Genomic DNA, 16,216 nt, shown 5'->3' on the forward strand with positions numbered 1-16,216 from the left:
CTCTTTCTCACACTGGTTCACTTGATGTCATAAACATGCTGCAGACTCAGGTTGGGAAAATATGATCTCATTGCTATGTGGCACTCAGTTAACCCCACTGTCTTGTTATCAGTGGTTCCTACTAAACTGCATATAGTTATGACCTGAAAGGACCCAGATGCAGTGTTGAAAATGTGATTAGGTCTATTCAGAAGTGCACCTAGGTCATTTTGGAGCCTGGACCTAAAGGCTTTTGGAGCCTCCCCCGTCCTGGCTGCATCATTTTTAACACATAGGTTCTTGAGGGCACCAACCACACCACCCAGGACAGACAAAAGTAGATCTGGGGGCCCCCAGGGGCCCAGGGGTGTGGAGGCCCTGGACTTCAGCCTAAAAATCCAGGGGTAAGAGCATCTTTGGGTCTATTGTACCAGCATTATGTTTAGTGGTGGCATGTGAATACCACCCAGAAAACCAGGAAATGAATTTATTATTGTTTTTTACTCCACTTGGAGCAATTCTCCCAGTGCTGTCAAGTCACAGTCAATGTGTGGGTTAATTTGACATATGCTGTGATTTGTGTGCATGGTGTGTGTGTGCGTGCAAAATGTCCTGATTATTAAATATATATTTTATAACTTGTGTATTTTGGATCTCTCCCTGTTCCCCCCATCTGTACACCACATGATTAAGCTGTGCCATGGGATTGCATTTACAAAATCAAATGTAGAATGCATATTCTGCAGTCAACAGAACACTGTGGGAGCTGTACCATGGGATTGCAATTACAAAATCAAATGTAGAATGCATATTCTGCAGTCAACAGAACACTGTAGAAGCTTATAAAATATATACAATATCCCCCTTATCATCTGTTATGTGCCCTGAAGTAATCTGCTTCAGTACAGGAAATCACAGCAGAACTAGCAACACAAATTCAAATCTCAGGCAGCATGGAGTCTAAAGCTAACCTTCCTTAAGTCATTAAAACAAAATCCTTTTATTTATTTTATAGGTCTCTGGCTGCTTCCTTCACCTTTTATATATAGCCTAAGCCAAATGGTCCTGTCTTTCTCTTTTCCTAAACCTCTATCCTCCCCTTTTTCCTCCTGTCTCACCTCCTTCTCCTTAATTCTATAGCTGCCCGTCTCAGACTCTTCCCTATGTGTCTCTCTTTTCTCACTGGTCTAAATCAAGCTCAAACCAACTGATTTATCTACAGCTTTATGTTTTCTTTTTCTCCCTGTCCACTCCCATCTTCCCCACCATATACACAGCTAAAGAGAGTTCCTTGGGAGAGACTGAGCTGCAACCAGGTTCGGATCCTGCTGGAATGGATGGCACGTACCTCAGTGTGAAAGAGAGTGGAGTGAAAGTATCCCAAGAGAGGGCGAGCAACGATCTTCCCAGCCCGATGGACAAGACTGACTCAGAGAGCAACAAGGGCAAGAAGAGGCGGAACCGCACCACCTTCACCAGCTATCAGCTGGAAGAGCTGGAGAAAGTCTTTCAGAAGACCCACTACCCAGATGTCTATGCCAGAGAGCAGTTAGCCATGAGGACAGACCTTACTGAGGCCCGGGTACAGGTAAGGAAAGAGGCTTTGGAAGATGTGTTTAGGAAAGCCAGCAAGCCAGCAAAGCTCCTTTATTTGCTGCTGTTCAGAATACCCCAGATATGTCCCTTAATGACAATATAACATCTGCTCTCACCTGACTGCTAATCATGCCCCATTGTACTGAGCCATATAGACACCAGCTCCACAAAAGGAAAGCAGATCTCTTCTCTCCCTTCTCATAAATTACAGGAACCTCCAGCTATTGACTTGCTCTTGTGTGGATTTACTTTCATGATCTAGTCAGCTGCGAATGAGCCCACTTAACTTCATATGTAAAGCATATATAAGGCATTAGGCAAAAGCAATGACAGAACAGAAGGAAACTTGGGGGAAATCATAGACCAGATTTCATACACCTATAGAATAATCCTTCAGCGCCACTTTCTGTGACTGGTCGGTTAGAAGTGATCAAAGTAAGTTCATGGCCATCTCCCACTATTGGACTAAGCAGTCTAATAAAATGAGATGATCCAAAGTGTTAAAAGTTGCTGGAAGGTTTAGAAAAGTCAACAGGATAACATTTATTTTTATCTTTACCTTTATCTCTCCTTGTGAAAATCATCCACCAGAGTGACAAAAGCAGTTGCTGTCCAAACTGTAGGCATAAGGCCAGACTAATAGGGGTCCAGAAAAAAATTATCATCCAAGAATGTGTAGTTTTCAAGTTATTTCTAGAAGAATAACTCTCTCTGAATGCACACTTGAATAGTCAGGTGCCTGAGAAGAAGCCAGGCACCTGGAGAAGAGCTCACCCAGAGAGCAATCGTATTAGCACCACTGTGGGCTCTGCCTGTAGGAAATTGTGTGGGGCTTTCAGCTGTGAGGATTTTTTCTTATAGCTTGGCTTCTTTCCAGTTGCTGAAGGGGCCACTTTCTGGCTGCTTTGGATTTTAATTTCCACAGCTGGTGTCTAAAAACAGTAAAGACAATTTCTCCTAAAATGCAGCTCTTCTAGCCCCCGCTCTGTACACACAGACACTTTCTATAAAAAGACTTCTCATAAAGCCATAAGGTCCCTCCTTATTAAAGAGGAGGAATTATCACTGCTGCCACTCTATCTTAGTATTGCTCCCACAGCGGAATCACCATTTTAAAGTAATCACTAACTGTGTGTCCATATCTTATTTTACTATTTTTTCCTTTCCACACCCTCTTTTGTTAAAATTCTAACAGATATTAAAATACATTAAAAATACATAAATAAATAATTCTACAAACAAAATTGGCAGCCATTGAAACTGAGCTAGAGATAAAGCCTTTAATATGAAAATTAGATAGCAGCAAGTGAGGGAAGAGGAAAGGGGCCTTCATCTTTGTTCACAGTGGCAGAAGTGGCATAGATCTCAGGGGGGTTGCAGAGGTAAGACTCCCTCAAGGGTGTGACATCCTATTCCCAGAGGCGCTCTTACCCCAAACCTTGGGGCGCTGGTCCGTGGCCTCCTGTCTCCAGGTCCCCCCCCCAAATGTCCTAGAGGGCCTCTTGCCACCACCCTGCACCCGCCACCCTGCTGCCCCACTGCACTGATCTTTGCCATTGTAGCTGCCATGTGCATGGCCGGGGTGGGGTGGGGGATAAGCCAAGCAGGCCTCCCCCGTGGTGGCAGTCGGTGCAGTGGTCTCAAGCCTCACCCCATGGTGGTGGTGGGTGCAGTGGCTCTCAAGTCTGCTCTTGAGCGGTGTGAGAGACTCCAGTGCTGGAGCGCCTTGCACTTCTCGCATCTCATGCTGGAGTGTCTCACACTTTTAAGGGCAGACCCACCAGTCACTGCATCTGCCACCACCACGGGGGCCTACTCAGTTCACCCCCTACCTTCCACCTACACACATGGTGGCTACAGTGGCAAATATTGGTGCAGCAGGGCAGTGGCGGGGTGGCAGTAGGGCAGTGGCAGGCTTCTGGGAAGGGCCTCTAGGACATTTGGAGGTGCCTCAAATGAAGGTTTAGTCACTTTTTTATCTTAAAATTTTTAGGGGTGGGCCTCACGGCGGCAGGGGGCCTCTGAAGCCTTTTGGTCTCGGTGCCAAAATCACCTAGGTGTGCCACTGCGTGTTCCCACTAACTGACATTCAGATAGCTATTGGTGCCCTGCAAATAGCAATAGCAATAGCACTTACATGTATATACTGCTCTATAGCCGAAGCTCTCTAAGCGGTTTACAATGATTCAGCATATTGCCCCCCAACATTCTGGGTACTCATTTTACCGACCTCGGAAGGATGGAAGGCTGAGTCAACCTTGAGCCCCTGGTCAGGATTGAACTTGTAACCTTCTGGTTACAGGGCGGCAGTTTTACCACTGCGCCACCAGGGGCTGAGGGTGGAGCTTAGGTTACAAGCCTGAAAAACTAGAACTTATTCCACAGTTCCACTCCTTTGCACAGCCTTGCAGAAGTCCTTCATCTAAACAAAACCAGATATGCTTTTATGTAATCCTATGTTACAATTTTTTTCTTACTGAATCATGCAGAACTTCTTAGTTATCCTTGGGAAGCAGTCACAAAACCCACTTAATTTTGTAGTGTTTTGCAGAGAGGGGATCCATCCACCCTCGCAATCATGGGAGTGCCTGCCATCACCGGTAGGGCTCCACCTCCTTCAGATGAGCCCCACTATAAGTGTGAGTGGTGGGGTGCTTGGGTGAGTGACATGGCGGGGCAGGACTTCCTCTCCCTTCATCCCACTGTATATGGCTACATTGGGGTATTTTTATAATGTCTGAAGAACAACATTCAGGGCTAGAGAAAAGGAACAAAACAGAGGGTTGACAGAAATGTGTCAGTAATCATTGTTCTTCCCCACTAGTTTACAGAGGGACATACTGCAAAAATTGTATCGTGTTTCCATAGGCAGAATATAGTATTGTATGGTATGGTATGGTACAGTATGGTATGGTATAGTATAGTGTGTGGGAGGGGGAAGGGGAGGGAGAGAGAGCGTGTATGGGCAACACAGAAACATTTCTACGACAGTGAAGGACAAAAATGAAATGAAATGATATGAAACATTAGGCAGGATGCTGATGCGGACACCCCCTTTACTCTGAGTATGTTTGCACTACTACTGAGTATATGGTTTCCACAGTGACAGGACACTGTCAGGTCATGCCTATGGCAAGCTACTTGAATGAAATCTGATACCATGTGCTGAAGCCAGCACAGATGTATTATGCATTTATTTATGGTATTTAGCCTATCTGATATGAATGTGGCTGAACAGAATCCTTAGGGCAGCCTAGGTTTGGACACTCCATCAGAACTGCAGTTTTGTGATGATGTGATGCAGTTTTGTTCCTTTTTTAATTTTGCTTTTGTGGGGAGTCTAACTGAACACTCAAACCTGATCCATGCTGACTTCATTGTGTGGAATCAGGTGTCACATGACTGGTTTCACATGATTGGCTGGTGCTAGCATGGTCTGACCCTTTCCTGCAGCAGTAGCATCTTGACTGCTGCATGAACTGAATGTTAGACCATGACATCTTTCAGCAAGGATATGCAGTGTCTATGTTCTGAACAGCATCAAGCAGTATTGGCTTTTCCTTCATCATCATCATCATCATCATCATCATCATCATCATCATCATCCTGCTTTTCAATGAAAAAGTTCTCAAAGTGATTTACTTAGTAAAAGAATAACAAGGAGAAGATGGAGGGTTCCTGTGCTGGGTCTGAATAGGGCCAGTTGTTCTCCCCTTGCTTAATATAAAGAGAATTACCCATTTTGAAAGATGCCTCTTTGCCCAGTTAGCAGGGGTTTGATGCGAAAGATATATTAAATGCTCTGAAATAGCTCCAGTTCATACATTAACAGCTATGACATCGGAAGAGATGCAACATTGCAGAGCCCACCCACCCCCCACCAGTACTGTTAGAAGGAAACTGATCATCCTGCTGCTGCTGCTTCAATGGGAAGTAACCATGTACCCATGCACAGAGGCACTCTTACCACTGGACTTTGGGGCTGAAGTCCAGGGCCTCCACACCCCCTGGGGGCCCCCCAATCCACTTTAGTCTGTCCTGTGTGGTGTGGTTTGTCTCCTCAATAACCTATGTGTTAAAAAATGATGCTTAACTTGCAGCGGGGTGGGGGTGGGTGGGCTCCAAAGGCCTTTAGGTCCAGGCTCCAAAATTACCTAGGTTCACCTCTGCCAATCCATATTCTTATTCAAATGTTACGAGTCACAGAGTGGTACTGGTAGGTCACAACAGCTCCCATGCCACAGCAATAATAATCCAGCAGTATAGTTGCTCTAGGTTTCTATCCAGAGGTCTGTTACATCCAAGAGGTGTTTGCAACTCCACAACATGGAATAACCAGATAGACATCCTGTAGATGTGGACCTCACACAGGCTGGAGGCTGAGAGCGATAGGCACTGTTCTGGGCCGGAGATATTTGGGATGGTTTCTACAGGTGAACTCTGGAACCTACTTCCCATGTGGCTTCCAAAGTCCATTGCATGTGCCACAGGCTCCATATGAGTGGCGGGCTGCTTCACACATTACATCTTTCAGTGCAGGAGGATATACCTAGCAATGTGATATGTAAATGAGACAAACTCATGCATGATATGGGCAGACAAATTAGAGAGCCAGGACGGGCTGCATCTCCTGTCAAGTGTATAGTCAGTGGGAAAGCCAAGCTTGCTGCCATGTGATGAATGCTTAAGTCAAGGTGCCAGATTCCCAGCCTTTCTGGTCTCTTTCTGACCCTGAAAGTTTTAAAAGAAAGCAATTACCATACACATTCATTCACACACTGTTCTGAGCCCCTGTGGATTTGCTTGGACAGGAACAACGGGGTGTACATAGAGGAGGGTTTCAGCATCCTCCTCTGCCTGTTTTGTATATGCCGACCCACACAGGGTTGCTCATTGTGCTGCTTTTTCCTGATTGGTTGTTTCGTCTTGGCAGCCTGTTGCTTAGCTTGCTGACTTGCCTTCTTGTGCTGTGTTGAGTGCCAAGGAACCTTTGTCCATCCCCAGAGGACCCTCTTGTTAATGAAAATCTTTTCCAGTGGTGACCCTGTGATGTGGCAGGGTCTTGAAAGCAAGGTGGAAATGTCAAGCTTTGCTGTAGCAAAATCACCGCCTGGGTGAAACAAAAAAATAAAAATAAAAAAGCAAAGCAAGAAGTAATATATCTTGATCCCTTTTCTCCCATAAAACCCTGGGAGGCTGGTGGAAGAAGTGGAAAGGCTGAGCTAAGCCTGCAGGAAATTAAACATGAAATGAAAACAAGCTCAAGTTATTCAGCTCTCTCATCCCAGGCTCCAATTTCCCATTCCAGGCCACTGATAAAATGGTGTCCAGTTTCAGTGCTTAAGGATGAATTCTGGCTCTGTTCCTACATTTAAGCAAGCGGTATTGTGAAGGGTACTGTAAGAAATTGGGGGGGGGGAGGAAGCAGACAAGAAAGATGAGGGTGTCAGAGAGAGGCAGGCAGTCAGCAAGGAAGAGCAAGAGAGAGAGAGATCATGAAGAAGCGGTAGCCAAGTAAGGCAAGTATGCAGGAGAACAAATATATTAGAGATGAACAGAGAAGTGGAGCTTCAAAGGGACTCTGTGAAGGGACAAAGCCTAAAACAAGTTATTGGATTTAATCTCTCTCAGAATACATTGTGTATGCAGAGTTGTGTAAACTAACTTAACAGCCCACTCATATAGGGCCAAATTTACCATTAGGCAAAGAAAGGCAGGCTGCCTCATTTGATAGATTTTGCAGTATCATTAAAGGCTCACGAAAGGCCCATTATTTAGTTTACTGTGGACTGGTTCAAACAATACTGGTGGCAGCACTCATGAACTAGAAAGCAGTGTACCAAGAATGCACTCATTGGCACATCCTCTACAGATGTCCCAGCATCCACCCTGCACATTCCTTGATCGCATGTGGAGTTTGTTCACCCAAAAGCCCCCTAAACATGCACTTCAAATCCTTGTTTTAAAACAGTATTTAGAATGTATGTTTAGGGGCCATTCCGATGACCAGCCTCCACACGTGATCAAGGAGTGCATGCACTGGGAGGGCATTGGGCATCTGTGGAGGATGTGCCAACGAGCGCACTCTTGGGGCACCCCCTTCTTGTTCACATGTGCAGCTGGGGTATCGTGGGCACTTCTTGGGACACCAAAATATTTGAGGCTCATCTGTGCCTTCATATGACTGATTCATGTTGCGGCAGTAATAGTTTTTGACAGCTTGAGTTAACTTTTAATTATGTAGGCATGATTAAATTTTATATCATGTTTTAATTCTGTACACCGCTTAGAGATTTCTATATTAGGCAGTATATAAATTCAACAATAGATAGATAGATAGATAGATAGATAGATAGATAGATAGATAGATAGTCTTCAGTGTCATGGCAGTGATGGCAGCACTGAAAGAGAAGCACATCCTGATTAGCTTCCCTGGTGCCAGGTGCCATGGGGAGGGGGAAATCAACAAGCAATGCATAGTGCTTTGGTGGTGGTGGTGCTGAAAGAGAAGCACATCCTGGTAAGCTTTCTATATGCTGGGCACCATTGGGGAGATGTGGGTGCCCAATGGGCACACCATGCCCGCCTGCTATTTCCCCATTCCCTTTCCCTCCTAATGGCATAGCAGGGAAGTAACTTGCCTAGGGAGCAAGAGGTTGCTGGTTCGAATCCCCACTGGTATGTTTCCCAATCCATGAGAAACACCTATATTGGGCAGCAGTGATATAGGAAGGTGCTGAAAGGCATCATCTCATACGGAGATGGCAATGGTAAACCCATCCTGTATTCTACCAAAGAAAACCACAGGGCTCTGTGGTCACCAGGAGTCGACACTGACTAAACAGCACAACTTTACCTTTACTTTTTCCCTCCATGACACCTGCCATGAATGGTGGGCATTCCCTTCCTTCAGTACCACTGTAAGTAAAGCAGCACTGAGGAGAGAGGCTACAGCCGCTAATGTTATTGTATTAATTGCTGCTAGTAAGCCTCCACAGTAGGCCCTTACCCATGTTTCTGGATGACAGTGAGCAGCATCCTGGTTAGCCTTCCTGGTGCTGGTTGCCATGGGGAGGGAGTAGAGGAGTAGTGTGGACATCTTCCTCCAGTGCACAGGATAATTTTGTTTTATCAGCCTTGTTCTCTCCCATGTAACATCCACGGAATCAAAATGGTGTCACATGTTGATGGATGTGTATGTCCACGATTGTTGCCCACCATCAGCCAGTAAGCCCTAGCAGGGGACTGGGCACAATACTGAGGCTTTCTGGCTGGTGGTGAGCACAGCAAAAATGATGGATGCCCTCTTCCTTTAGGTATTGGCCAGGTGGGCCTTCAGAAGATCATGGACCCTTGAGACTGCCTGACCTGGCCAACCCCCAATACTAGTCGAGTTAGCATGGTCTGACTAAAAAAAAGTGCTTACTGCTGTATGAGATAATCATGTGAAAGGACCTCAGGTTCTGAGCATGATAGATTCCTTAATTGCTAGGGCTGTGCACAGGTTCATGATTTGGATTTGGGATACAGAGGGTTGGATTTGGGGCCTGCCCAGTTGTGGATGAATGAGAGATTGTAATCGACAGTTGTAAATTCAAAAACAAAATAATAATGATAGTTATTTGAGATTAATTAATGAGGCGGTTATTCTGGATGAATGGTAAATTATCCCATTTTGGCATAGCGATAGATATTCTGGATTAATTAATGAAGAGTATAAAAATGTGATTTTCTGAAATTGGTAATAGAAGAAGCACTTCCTTTGTCCTAAATTATTTCCCGTCTCTTTACTTAAAGCACAGATTATGTGCATGTGGGAAGTACATCTCCCAAAATACGATGCGACTCTCTGACAGCATGATTTAATTGTGCTTCCTCCCACCATATGGAGCACTGCCAATTTTACCTTTCATAAAGATCTTTTCAATTTATCTAAACTTAGAATGGAGAAAGTATGTGTTACAAGTGACACACGTAAGTTTTCTCTAAGGGCAAATGCCAGCTTGGGGGTGATTCATCGGGGAAAATGGTATGGGGGAAAGGCTTGAGATGTCATGATGTTCCCCTATTACTAGTCTGCATCATTAGTTGCTGATGTTGTGGGAAGAGGAAAAGACAATTGTGGTGATATCACACAGTGTGATAATGCACACGTATGGGGAGAGAACTCCACATAGGGCTGCTGTTTTCAGTGGCAGACCCGTGTTGCCTGTGATGCGTAATTTCACCCTAAATACTCTGAATGAATTGGATCTCATTTATTTTATTTATGAATGTATTTATTTATTTGATTTCTATACCACCCTTCCAAAAATGGTTCAGGGCAGTTTACACAGAGAAATAATAAATAAATAAGATGGATCCCTGTCCCCAAAGGGCTCACAATCTAAAAAGAAACGTAAGATAGACACCAGCAACAGTCACTGGAGGTACTGTGCTGGGGGTGGAGAGGGCCAGTTACCCTCCCCCTGCTCAATAAAGAGAATCACAATAAGAGAGGACAAGTACATTCATTTCATATTAGTCATGTTGGTATTAGTTTGGTCTAGGAAAGAAATAGTTTGTGAAATTGCTGCAAATGGCAAATGATAGTTTTGTCTAATATGTGACTAGTTCTCTGTAGTCAGAGTTGTGTCCACAAGTACAGGGTTGGGGGGAAACACAGTTCTGGTCTTGGAACTCAATGCCCCCCAAATGGCATCTGTCTGTCTGTCTCTCTCTCCCTCTCTCGGCTTGGGTTCTAACAAGAGTTCTGTTAATGGAATGGGGCTTTTCCTCCTCTCTTTTCCCTCTGCAGCCCCTGCTGCACCCCCCAACAAATTCACTCCTGAAAGTCGAGGAGACCCTCCTAAATAGCATGGTATATGGTGTAGAAGGCCAGAGTAGGCAATGGGTACTGACAAAAATTGGGGACCTTCCTGTGTGGGAGTGGAAGCAGCACCTTTTGTTTGTGCAAGTACTCCGGTGGATCCAAGCCCAAGTATCTAGCCCTTGTGGGTCAGTGGATGCAACAATAGGCTTGTAAGTATGTAGGCAATGTCTGACGCCTCCAAGGATAATGTCAGTAGTGGTGGGGTTGAATGCTCTGAACAGCACCTTGCCTCTTCCCGTGAACAGCAGAAGCAAAATCAAATTTGCAAACAGAAAATATGTGCAACTGTGCTTGATTTGGGTAATTTCTACAAGTTCAAATGCATAATGCTTGGTTCAGAATTTGCATGCATTTATCACACACAGACCTGTCTATAGTATAAAAACAAATGCACAGCCCAAGAGCCTATTGAAACAACCATCTGGGTGTGTGGTAAACATGGGGGAAATTTTCGCACGTTGGCTGCCACCCTGTGGCAAACTGATCATGTGCACTGGCTGCCACACACAAGAGCCGACTTTTGTCATGCTACTGCTAACATCATTTTTCAGTGATTTGTGGTGGTGCCAAACTTCTACATGGCAGCAGGCGACCATCGTAATGGACTTGTCTCATGTTAGAGCCAAGAGCACATGCTTTCCCAGCACTTTTCTTGCTTTTTCTTTTCTGCCATGCCTTGTGGTAATCTGAAGAAGCTCCAAAAGCTACTGCATATAAAAACTTGTCAAGGCAGAGTCTGAAAATTAAATTTCTGCCAGCTATCTACTCATAATTAACACAGAAGTGAGGGCTACTGACTATATATAAATGGTTATACAATGGTACAGAGAAAACACAACTAGTTGGGCCTTAGAATCCTTCAAGGTCCTTTGCGGGGGTGGGCAGGATCCTTGCATCTCAAAAAGCAAGAGGATTTTTTTCCGTGCAAAATCTTACAAAGAAGTGATGGATGCATTCATTTAAAAGGAGCATAGCAATAGATGGGTCTGTAGCTCGGTGGCAGAACTTCTGCTTTGTGTGCAGAAAGTCCCAGGTTAAAGAGAAAAAGAGAGAAAGAGGCCTGAAACCCTGGAGAGCTGCTGTCAGTCAGTGTGGGCAATATTGAGCTAGATGGACCAGTTATCTGAATAGGTAGAAGGCAGCTTCCTAAGAGAGCAAGAACATAGCCTGGCTGAAATGTTATGCTAGAGATAGTGATTTTAAGGTATTATTCCATATAATATATACTGCAATCTATTAATCTGAGCATTTGTACCTAATGAGGCTGTTTCCATGTGCGGCCAAAACCAGGCTGAGGAAGCCAAGCAAGAGGCTGTTGTTTGGAAACACAATCCCTGCTGTTGTGTTTCCCAAAATATGGGAAACTCCTATATCGGGCAGCCCCGATATAGGAAGGTGCTGAAAGGCATCATCCCATACTGCACGGGAGATGGCAATGGCAAACCCCTCTCCTGTATTCTACCAAAGACAACCACAGGGCTCTGAAGTTGCCAGGAGCTGACACCGACTTGACAGACCAACCAACCAACCAACCAACCAACCAACCAACCAAGAACCGACAGGAGCCGCATGGCTCTTGGCAGCGGAATGGCAGCAAACCTGCCAAAGAGCCTGTCTGTTAGCCAGGGTTAAAGTTGTGAGCGTGTTCTTAGCCCGGGCTAAATGATCATGTGTTGGTGCTGCGCAGCTTTGCACGGTGCCTACGCAGCAGTCTCTCAACTAGTGCTGGGAGGTTGGAATCCCCATCACACACATCACACCCATGTGGAGTGGGGGACTGGGGCATCACGTCTTGGCCCCCAACCTTCCACGCTGCCAGGGGAGGCAGTTACATGTCTGGGAGCACAATCTCCACGCCCAGCACGGATGGAAGGATTGTCTTTGGGGGAGGTAATCTTTTCAAGGCTTCCTCCCCAGACACCCCAAGCCCTTTCTCACTGATCATGGGAAAGGGCTCAATTTGTGAGCATCTGCATCTCTGGAGTGAAGAGGTTGCAACCAGGCTGGTGTCATATTGTCCTGGTTAGGGTTGCGTTTCCTCAGTACAGATGTGTTTGGCTTTGGGACATTTTAATGGGTTTCTATTTGCATATCAGCTATGGCCTGGTTTTTATATCTAGCAAAGAAAGTTTTTAGAAATTTTTTAGAAGCAAAAATAAACCTGCTGTTTTATTTTTTTTGTACTGTTAGCTTAAATGCTAACAGAATATCAAGAACATCCCTTTCTCACTTTATAAGGTGAACAAAGTCTCCCACCTGAAATGTTTGCTGTTTCGCACCCCATTTCTGATGTACATACAATTTGTATTTTTGTTGCTTCTCCCTTACCTGATCATGAATCTCTGCATCCTCAGGGTGAGATGGTATGGAAAGCCCTATCAGTTGCTGCCATTGGGTAAGTTTGGTGGTAGCATTGCATCCTCTCAGCAGTTAAAAAGGTGATTTTCCTGTAGTAGAATGAGCAGTAGTTGGATAAGTTTCACGGATTGCCTCTTTCCAGGGTTGTTGTTGCGTAGTAGCCAATTGTAAAATTTCTTTCACTAATCTATTCATTCTTTCCACTAAACCATTCCCTCGAGGATGGTATAAGGAAAGAGTCTTGCATTTTATCCCACGGTTATGCAAGTACTGCTCTATTTCAAATAAGGTAAACTGTGTCCCGTTGTCAGTCACCAGTTCTTTAGGAAGACCTTCCCTTGAGAAAACTGCAGCCATGAACTGGACCACCTTGTTTGTAGTAATGTCAGCAAATGAAACTTCTGGTACCTGAAATAGTAATCCACCATCACTGTAACAAATCTTTGTTTCGTGGGTTGGTTATCAAAAGGAGATATAAAGATATATCCCCATTATATCCAGAGCAAGTTTTTCCCAGGGACCACTGGGATGCTCTGCTGGAGTCAAGGGGATGGTAAAAGTCTTCTGCGATTTGTCAGATACAGCACAAGCCATACAGTGCCTGATTACATTTTCAATGTGTTTGTCCATACCTGGCCCCCAGAAACCTTCTCTGATTTGCCTTTTAGTCAAGTTCAGCTCATGCCCAGGTGACCTGCATGGGCAATTTTGATTTCTTGTAAGGAGGCTGGCACCACCAAATGATCAGTCCACAGCACCAGCTCATTGAGAAGAGACAGCTCACTTGCTATGTGCATATATGGCTGAAGATGTTCTTGTTTTTACATGGCCATCCATTAGTCATGTAATGTTTAAGTTCAGTAAGCACTTGATCAGCACGGAGGGTTACTTTCCATTCAGAAGACATGATCACTCCATGAGTGGATGAAGCTATTTGAGCAATTACTACTCCTTTATCCTCTTCTTCTAGGATCTCCTCTTGGCCTGGAAATCGAAGTTGAGATAAACAATCTGCAATTGTATTCCAAAGACGTGGAAGATATTCCACCTGGAAATCAAAATCCATAAGTCTGGTGATCCATTTAGTTATTCTTGGGGTTGCTCGACTTGATCCCCAAGTAGTAAATGAAGCAGATAGGTTTATGGTCTGACTGTAAAGTGAATTTTCTGCCCCACAAGTAAGTCCTGAAGTGCCTCACCACCCAGAAACATGCTAGAGCTTCTTGTTTAATGACAGAATACGTCTCTCTGAAGTAGTAAGCACTCTCGAAGAAAAGGCAACTGTAACTTCCCTGTCTGCTTTTTGCTGGGTCAAGTAGGGATGTGCACAAAACCGGGTTGCCTAATTCAGTTTTGAGTCCAGACCAGACTAGACCCAGACCAGGCATGTTCAGTTTTGTGCACCCCCAAACACACTCCTGTTGATTTCAGGTTCAAGGGATTTGCAATTTAATTTTTTTTAAAAGACAAACCTTAAAAAAAACAAAAACAAAATATAACTCACCACTGCTGCTCCAGGGGCTTGTCCCCAGCTGCAGGGTGTGTATATGTGTCTCCAGAGGTCCCCCCTCCCCCAGCAGCCTCCATTAAGTTCCAAAAAGCCCAGTTCGGGCAGTCTTCAGTCCATTCCGCATCTCACCTCCATGGCAGTGGCCATTTTGGAGGCCACCATGCATACCCAATGGGCCTCCAAATTTATTTTAATTTATTTTAAAGAAACAATGAACCCCAAACCTGAACTGGGGGTTGTTTGGTCCGTGATCAGGCTGAACAGGGGCCAGTTCAGTTGGGGGATGGTTTAATATCGAACCACTGAACTGGCCCTGTTCGATGTCAAATGGGTTCAATACCAAACCCATTCGCACATCCCTAGGGTCAAGACAACACCCTAACCATATTCAGAAGCAATCAGTGGTTATAATAGTGTGCCTATTTGTACTGAAAGAAGTGAGAGCAGGGCTTTCAGCAATGGCCCATTTTTCATTTACTGGTCAATGACTGAAATAAAATCTACTACGACTACAATGGCCAATTTGATAGTCTGAAAAGGCTCTGGTGCTTCCTAAATAGTTTTCACCAAGTCTGTTTTGGGATGTACACTACTCTGAGATATTGTGTGTCCCAAGTATGTCACCGAGTGTGTGCAAAACCGACATTTCTCTGCAGAGACATTAAGTCAGTGTTGTCGGAGTTTTCTTAAGATTTCTGTCAGTATGGCAACATGGTTGTGCCACACACTAAAATGTTACCCTGAAAGTAAGTGATGGCACCCATAGTCCCAAAATTTGCATTTATCATTCTTTGAAATACTGAAGCTGCAGAGGCTAATCCAAAGGACAGTCTTTTGAATTGAAAAAGACTCTCTGGGGTAATGAAGTCTGTGTATTTCCAAGAGCTTTTGAGCAGAGGATTGATGATGGGCCAGAGACAAGTCCTGAGGCTTACAGAGTCAACAGCATTTCAATGATATTGTGTAATGGATGATAATCCATTATCATGTTGGAGTTCACATCTCTTAAATCTAGGCACATTCTAAGTGTACCATTTGATTTCCACACAAGAACAGTGGGAGAGACCCATTCTGATGTATCAATAGGTTCTATGATGTCAATATGCTGTAGTCTTAAGAACTCCTCTGGAGCAATGCTATGGGTATGTTCCCCACTTTGTGTTGTACAGGTGTTGCATTTGTCTTCATCTGAATTTTAAGTTTGAAGTGTATGGCAGTGTCAGGAGTATCAGTGAAAACATCTGAGAAATCAGCAGTCATATCAGGATATGGATGCTCCGTCATCTGTAACCATGGTATTTGGATTGAACACAATTTGTAGAGCTTTGTGATGTTTCCAGCCTAATATTGAGACTCCTTTTTGTTACACAAACACTTTCCCTTCTGCAGTACGTCCTGTATTCCAGGACAGCAGCGAAATATCCATTTTGGCAATAGAGGAACCTCCATATCCCCATGAGTGGATGTCTGAAGGGGGCAGGTGCTGATCTGATGTAGTAAGGAATTTCTTGTAAAATAGATGGGAAATGATAGTGTACGGAGAACCAGAATCAGCCAGTATCCACTTTTCATGGCCATTAGGGATGTGCACAAATTGAGGTTCATGCAGGGAGGGGAATGACGACCCATGGGGAGCGAAGTGGTGAGCAGGATCTTTTAAAAAGAGGAGAGCAGGTCCCTACCTGCTCTCCGCTGCCACTTGCAGCTTCCTGCTGCTACGGTGCTGTCCCCAGGAACCAGCACGCAGTGCCAGCATGCACATGACATCTATGCTGGTGCTGTGCACAGGTCCTTGGGGACAGCAACTGTCCTCTTTTTCAAAAATCCCACTCACAATTCCCTTCCCTGCAGCACAGAACTGGTTCAGTTGTTGTCCAAACTGGTTTGGCACCAAACCAAAC

The 16,216-nt window shown here is 44.7% G+C and overlaps 1 protein-coding gene across 1 annotated transcript in view; it reads left to right on the forward strand.

The window, feature by feature from the left end:
* ALX4 (ALX homeobox 4) overlaps positions 1-16,216 on the forward strand; it is a 93,530-nt gene that overhangs the window by 59,390 nt on the left and 17,924 nt on the right. Inside the window, exon 2 of the mRNA XM_053284701.1 lies at positions 1,257-1,567. Within this exon, the coding sequence (XP_053140676.1) occupies positions 1,257-1,567 (311 nt within the window). The remainder of the gene's footprint in view (positions 1-1,256; positions 1,568-16,216) is intronic.

Source organism: Hemicordylus capensis, chromosome 1 (assembly GCF_027244095.1).
Source record: "Hemicordylus capensis ecotype Gifberg chromosome 1, rHemCap1.1.pri, whole genome shotgun sequence".
NCBI classification, from domain to species: Eukaryota; Metazoa; Chordata; class Lepidosauria; order Squamata; family Cordylidae; genus Hemicordylus; species Hemicordylus capensis.